Here is a 7,500-nt window from a genome sequence, read left to right on the forward strand (position 1 = left end):
AGGGCATGGACATCAACACTGCTGAGGAGGTGTGCAGGACACACACTGTACACACCACACACAACGTTAAAGATTTTGAACCTGTTTTTGCAGTAAATGTGGAGTCATCACTGAGAGTCGTTTTGTACCAAGAATCATTTACTTAGATTGGGAGTGTTTTGTTTTTTTAAATGCTGTTCTACAAATAATTAACCGTCACCTTTCTGTCTCCACAGAGATGGCAAGACCTGAACGTAATCAGCAGCCTGCTCAAATCGTTCTTACGAAAACTGCCTGAGCCGCTTTTTACTGATGGTGCGTCCTCTTTAGTTTATTGTGAAGTGACGCATGGATCATAATGAACGTAGTGCAGAATATAAAAGTCGGCTGCCGCTGGATTCTCCGCTCAGTTTGGACACAAATGAAAAACATTTTTTTAGATGTCTGTGTAAAAATGATGCTCGTTATAATATGATACCTAATGCTGACATATATAATCCTTTTATTGTCCACAGACAAATACAACGACTTCATTGATGCCAACCGTATAGAAGGCGCAGAGGACAGACTGAAGACCATGAAGAAACTAGTATGTGTCCTAGAGCAATGAATATGTTTGTCATTTTCTTTCTATTTCACTTTAAAATCTTCTTCACCCATCCTTCTTCATTCAGATCCGTGACCTCCCAGATTATTATTATCACACCCTTAAATTCCTGGTGGGCCACCTCAAGAAGGTGGCAGATCACTCTGACAAGAACAAGGTAACCTCATCGCCTCTGATTAGCGGTGTTTTGGGAAAAAAAATCATCATTAACTGAGCGAGACATGAACATAACTTTGACATCATTTTCAGATGGAGCCGAGAAACCTGGCTCTGGTGTTTGGTCCTACTCTGGTGAGGACGTCGGAGGACAATATGACCGACATGGTCATCCACATGCCTGACCGCTACAAAATAGTGGAGACACTAATCCTACATGTAAGAACAACAAGCAGCTTCCTCCAGTCCAAGAAATACTGCTCCATTCTTTGTGCTCTGTTTTGTCTTAACATCAGGGATTCTGTGTTGTGTTACTTCAACAGCATGACTGGTTCTTCACTAATGGAGAGCTTGATGAAGAAGAGAAGGTATGTTAGACCACAATAACTGAGTGTCATGAATACAGACGTCATGCTCAGATGTCCTCATTTGTACTTTAATGTTTTGATATTTCTGGATGTTTGGTGTGTGTAGGCCCCAGAGGACAAGCGGGACATGCAACCTGTGCCCAACATTGATCATCTGCTGTCCAACATCGGCAGGCAGGGCATGCCAGGAGAGGCCTCAGGTAAGGAAGTGTCATATTTGAATCTGTGGCATTGTCCTCGAGATACATGTTCACTATGAGACGATCCATTTTATCTATCTGCGTAACTGACGTCAGTTCAGTTGCTTGTCCATAATTATGACAAGGCCAAGTTTTGTCCTGAAAACATGAAAGAAATGGCTTTAGTCCCAGGGGGCACCCCTTAACCCCATTTAGCCCTTTCTCTGTGCTTTTGTGTATGTGTTCAAGAAATGTATATATACGTCTACATAGATTCCTCTCACACCAACACACTTTTAGACTTTCTGTTGCTCTTGTTTGTACAGACGGAAAGTAATGTAGTTGTGTAAAGAAAAGTGTTTCTGTTTGATGTTGACTGAGCCCTTTAGCCGTCAAAAGAACACTAGTTACCTACATACCTTCCTATATGTCCTCTGTTTTACTGTCATCCTCATGAAATAGCTTTTCATGAGGATGACTAATGCCAATCAAAAGCTTAATGTTTAATTGCTACCCTCCACATTCTGTATCAAGTGATACTCCGCTCATTGACTTTCTTCCCAGTAGATCTCTGTACTTCTGCAGCTGTTATTTTTCTGCCTGTGTATACTCATGATGTTTCCTACTTTCTTTCTATTTCTCTCTTTTTTGCCGGACCTTTCTTCACTCTTTTCTCTAGCTGAGACAGTGGATCAGCCTCTTCGGTAGGACCAGGTCTTCCTCCTTGTGTGTTTGTGTTTTGTGTTTCCATTGCGCTGGGCATTGATTCATTTACCCGTTCATTTTCTTTCCGCCAGTCTTGGTTTCCAACCAATGTACCATCATTCCTCTGCCTTGCTGACAGGGCTGTAATGGTTTCTGTATTCGTGCCGATTCGTCACAGTACGGGAAACAAAGTTCACAAGCTTTAGTTCAGCTGTACAACTGTCTGAACTACAGTTTGAGCTGTATCAATTGCCACCTTAATGTTAATGCTAATGCTATACCATGTTAACGGAGGCGAGACAGGCGTTATCCATGGGCTCACCCACACGTAAAAGATATAATTGACTAAACTCTGTTGCCACCATGTCGTAAATTGAGCGCACCTCTCATATTTTGCCTTGACGTCTGAAGTCGACGGGACATCGCCTGTATTATCCATCAACACAATCAAGATTGAAGTGCTGGCAAACGTAGACACGTCAGTTTTACTCTCACTGAGCTATGTTATCCAGATCTATGTCAGTTATCATACCTCATATGTGAGTGGAAACACATCCAACATGTTAAAGCACATTCCACGGTATCACCGGATGTGCCGATCACCTGCGCACAATCTCATAGCCCAAAGATGGTTCTTAGTGAAGAAGATCTATTGTCTTTTGGAAAAATGGTTTGTTTGTACAGTGTAATACAGAAGTGTTTCAAATATACCTTATTTTATAATGAAAACAGTTAATCAGACAACTGTCTGTTCAAAATGAATAGAACCAAATCTTTAATGTGTTTGCTTCCGCCCCACCCGCCCCACCTGCCCGTCCCCCACTCCCCCCTTGTACCACACCAAGACCTCACTCCTAAACCCGGGTATTAACCGAACACCCCTACCTGCTGATGTTAAAGGTGACATCTAGCCATTTGTGCTACTTGAAGTAAAAGCAGTGACAACTGCAGCTGTTTGCTTGAGTTTAAAGATGAATCCTCCGACAATGGCTGCAGTACTGTTAGTGTGTGCTGTGATTAGGCAGATGTCACACCTTTGCACCACTCCTAACCCTAACACTACTACCACCACTTGTCCAGGGATGACATGGTTTTAATCCACATCTCTCCTTTCTAACAGATTCCACCACCAGCGATTCACTTAAGTCAAAGGTAAGCAAGAAATCTCTCACTTGTACTTCACTATGGGAATAGGATCATGGATTCTGGAATATGAAATATGGAGTGACCATTATTTGATTGGAATTTGACCCTTTCAGCTTTCTTCGCTCTCCAAGAAAGACCTGAATGCCATGGACTTCCTGCCCAAGTCCATCATCACTGCTGTGACCCGCAAACGTAAAAAAAGCCTCGGTACCCACCAGCAGGGCGGCATTGCTGACGAGGACTCCGAGCATGAGCCAGTCAAAACCAGCAACTACGGGGGAGGGGAGGGGGGGGGGAGGGGAGGATGAAGAGGAGAGAAGAGAGGAAGAGGCAGTCAAAGGAGAACATGCCATCCCTAAAAAAGAAAAAAGGGTTGAAGAGGAAAGAGTGGTGAAAGCTATAGAGACTACTGAGGGAAAAGATTCATTGGCTGGAGAGGAAGAGTCTAAAAAAGATGTTGGGAACAGAACAGGTAAAGGTTCAAAACATTTTGAAAAGGAGAGCAGGCGGAGATCAACCTTGCCGGGAAATGCACAGCAACTTCGTCCAAACAGTTTTGTCTGCTCACATCACCAGACCACATACCCAAAACCCCCAACAGAGTCTAATCCTCCTTCCCATTTGAGGCATCACAATCTGGCCCGAGGACACCCCACAGTACCTTTCTGGATCTGCCCCACCAGGCTTCCCAACCTCTACCAGGGTTCCAGCTTTTACGGGTCCCAGCAGCCAGACTGGAACCAGTCAGCGCCAGTCCGCTACAGGAAGACAAGAGGTGGGAGGACAAGGGCTATTTCCATGAATCTGGACCTGGAGCTGGGCAGGAGTGAAGACAGAGTCAGAGGATGGAGAGCAGAGAGGGTGGATGTGATCCGAGTCATTGAGGGAACACCAGGTCCGCATGGATGTGTTGGGGTTCCTCAGGGATTAATTGTAGGTCCTGGGTCAATTCAGCAAATAGATCCCCTCCCTCTTCTTGCCCAGGAGCCTCCCCCTCTCTCCTCCTCTTCGGGTTCTCACACTGTGGTCCTTAGGAGATCGGCCCTGGACCCACGAGACAAGGCGAGAGCGTGGCGTCGTCACACAGTGGTAGTTTAACTTGACTGTTTCATCTACTAATGCAGTACCAAGTACTGCCCTTTACTCACAACACTGGACCACCTGTGTCACTGCGTCTAAAGCGTCCGTCATGTTGCTTAAGGGATCTTTGACATTGTGTGCAGCTGTAGAGTTTCATTCCAAAATGAGATAACCTCCATTTGAAAAATGTGAGACTGACTCTGAAATTAACATACACATTGAAGTACGTTTGAAGCTCCATCTTTAATCCTTTACTTACAAAATAACTTTATGTAACTATCCATGTCGTTATATATTTTGAAAAGAATATTAGGGCTGAAAACAGTAAATGGAAATACTGGTATTTACTCAACAAAAATCTGATCACATTTCTCAGGGAAAGTATCTGTGGGATCTACTCGTCTGTCGTAGAGAGTCCGACCTTAAACCGCCGTTGTTGAGTCAGTAAGTGAACTACTGTAGCTGGCAAGCTAACAGGCTAGCACGCAAACAAGCCGAAGTGATGCTAGTGTTAGTGAGTCACAATACATCTCTGAGCTAGGTAGCTTGCTAATTGACAGTTAGCTTGGTCGCTAACAGGACAACAAGTTCATACAGTATGTGGAGAGTTTTACTCTTTACTCCGGCAGAAGAGGTTCATTTAAAGTGCAACACAGCTAATAAACTACAGCAGCTTCCACTGTTCGACACTTAACAGATCCAAATCTCCGGGGTCAGCACTGTTAAGACCATTTGCTATTGGTCAGTATTGCAAATCCAAAGATTTGACAATTCCTTTGACATTGATTGATTTTGCATCTAAATATTGCAGTTTTAAATGCTGGTCTGACGGGGCCTTTACAGCAATATAACAGGATACCCTTCTCACCTAGAGTGGGTTCATTCAATAATTTTCATGCTAATATGACAATTAACTGTGTGTATACAGCTGTGTGGCAAAATATCTCTTTAGATTAAGTGAACGAAGCAGAGTACAAAATCTGTGATTGAAAACATTCCCATAATCCGACATCAATATGAAAAGTATGTTCAATTGCAGAGAAGATTTCAAAAGGCCTTGAATGCAGAAGATCATCCTAACGTTGCAACTAAATGTCCAAGTACAATGCTCCCGTTCCTTAAACCACCAAAACAACATGCTGAAATGGCTGCATTTGAGGGATTTTCTTAGTAAATGTATGGCTTTATATATTCCTGAGAAGTAAAACTTCTAAGATGACAAGAATACCTCCCACCCTAATGACCATGTTAACCATGTGATTATAGCATCTCTCAAAGATTCTGATTGAAAATGGAAACAATCTCGGTAAACATTTGTGCAGTTAATCTTTCACAGTACTACTTGTGATACAACCACTAGGTGGTTCCGAAGTAAGGTATATTCAAATCCTACACAGGGGCTTTACCATATATTTCTAAACTAAAGTTTTGGAATGAAACCCTTCAATTGTAAATTTAAAAAAGGAGTAAAAAAATGAGCGATATAAGACAATTGAAATTCAACTTCAGAGCCTAGCTGCTGCTGTTCCGACCAACCCTCACCAGCAAAGACTTCAGACTTCAGCAGTCATTGGCCATGTGTTTTTCATTGCAAAGTGCTGTACATGCTGCTGACTTCCCCCAACATTGATGTCTTTGACAATACCCACGTGTGCAGTACAGCACAGGACAGTACTTCAGAGGAAAGCACTCTTCAGTTTACTGCTCAGCCCTTTACAAGCTCTTCCAAAGCCTCCTGTGGATCTACAGGGAACTTCAACGATCCGTGGGATCAACACAACTCACTCTGTGGATGATGACTTGGGCATTATGCCAAAGCTTCCGTGGACTTAATAAATGCGTGCATGGGGTCAGTGATATAAAAATATGCAAACTCTTAAATGTTGAACACAAGCCTCTCATGCTTCCCTGTGTGTCTAGTATGTTGGGAGAGGATGTCCCGAGCTTTGAGGACACTAAGGCTGTGACATCACAGGAGCAAAGTGTTTCAGGCAGCTATGCGACATCATGCCAAAATTCTTCTTTTTTTTTCTATTTGGGTAATTGTACGATATCAGCAGTGTGGAACCAAGAAATAACCTGTGCACTTAGTGCAACTGTGAGGCTCCACTTCATACATTATATCAGTGTTACTAAGAGTATCGTCATGGGAGCCATTGAAAGTGAGTGAATAACCTCCTTAAATCCAAAACCACTGAGTCTTACCTGAGTGATCTTTTTGCATTTTTCCTTTACACGTTTTTGTAATTTTGCTCTCATTAGTTAAGTCTAAACAATTAAATGGAGCTGAACCAAACTGTACTGCCAACCACTGTCATCCAACCAGACTCCATGTTTGTGTTAATCATATCTAGACTCAGTCTGTCCTTCTCTCTCTGTGCCCTTGTGCATGTACTTTATGTACGTGGGTGACTGTGCGTGGACCAATTTTGTAACAGTTGTACAAAGCCTTGTTAAGTTAACCTGTGTATATAATTATTATACATAATATATTAAATTATTTGTTTTGGAAGAGCGGTTGTGTTTATTGTTTGATTCAAATATGAGTATTTAGTGAGTTCAAATGTGAATTGTTGAGGAGAAACGCTCGTCACTAACAAGTCATGGTTAGTGCGACGCAGCCTGTGGAAGCTGTTGGATATCGCCATCTGTGGATCTGGATTTAAAACTGGGTTGCATGGAGTTTAACATTTCCCAGTCAGAGAGGGTCTAATAAATCACCATCCATTGGCATTATGGGAAATATAGCATCCATTGTTTTGAGGCTTGACTTGGGACTCAGGATATATTCTAAAATTAAACATTTGCCACTAATAACTTGACACAACACAATAGTCTATTCAATATATATTTTTTATTTCATGCATTAGTATTATACATGTTCATTACAGGGCAGCTTTGAAAACAGTTCATCATTTGGTGACAACAGTCTCAGTTACATTTGTCCTATCACTCCTTTAGAATCAGATCCCAGGAGATGACTCCACAGGAAACAAAACTATCGGAATATGTTTACATTAAAATTGGATCGACATACTAAGTGAGGCTGAGATCAGACGTTGTATTCTAGATGTAATCAATGTACAGTCAGCACACGAGCAGTCTGACAGCACTGAAGAGACTATTGCATTAAAAGACTTAAATAAGTCAAAAGAAACACTGACAAACAATTACATCTGAACGATTATAATGAAATGACAACTGTAGCCAATACAAAGTGCTTCCTCCCCAAAGCAGAGACATTAGGACACCTCCGTGACCTGTTGGCAAGACATCTGAA

At 42.2% G+C, this 7,500-nt stretch overlaps 2 protein-coding genes across 2 annotated transcripts in view; one reads left to right on the plus strand and one right to left on the minus strand.

The window, feature by feature from the left end:
- Positions 1–6,734, plus strand: part of LOC115024348 (rho GTPase-activating protein 23-like) — a 42,918-nt gene extending 36,184 nt beyond the window's left edge. The window contains 10 exon segments of the mRNA XM_029455826.1: positions 1–29; positions 216–294; positions 495–568; positions 654–743; positions 836–961; positions 1,066–1,110; positions 1,217–1,310; positions 3,115–3,146; positions 3,254–3,427; positions 3,429–6,734. The exon segment at positions 1–29 is cut by the window's left edge and continues 124 nt beyond it. Coding sequence (XP_029311686.1) covers positions 1–29; positions 216–294; positions 495–568; positions 654–743; positions 836–961; positions 1,066–1,110; positions 1,217–1,310; positions 3,115–3,146; positions 3,254–3,427; positions 3,429–4,238 — 1,553 coding nt within the window. The 3' untranslated portion in view covers positions 4,239–6,734.
- Positions 6,735–7,055: 321 nt separating this feature from the next.
- acbd4 (acyl-CoA binding domain containing 4) overlaps positions 7,056–7,500 on the minus strand; it is a 12,934-nt gene continuing 12,489 nt past the window's right edge. Inside the window, exon 11 of the mRNA XM_029455827.1 lies at positions 7,056–7,500. This exon is cut by the window's right edge and continues 523 nt beyond it. The gene's annotated coding sequence lies outside the window, so the exon portion shown is untranslated.

The sequence above is a fragment of the Cottoperca gobio genome, chromosome 19, assembly GCF_900634415.1.
Source record: "Cottoperca gobio chromosome 19, fCotGob3.1, whole genome shotgun sequence".
Classification (NCBI taxonomy): Eukaryota; Metazoa; Chordata; class Actinopteri; order Perciformes; family Bovichtidae; genus Cottoperca; species Cottoperca gobio.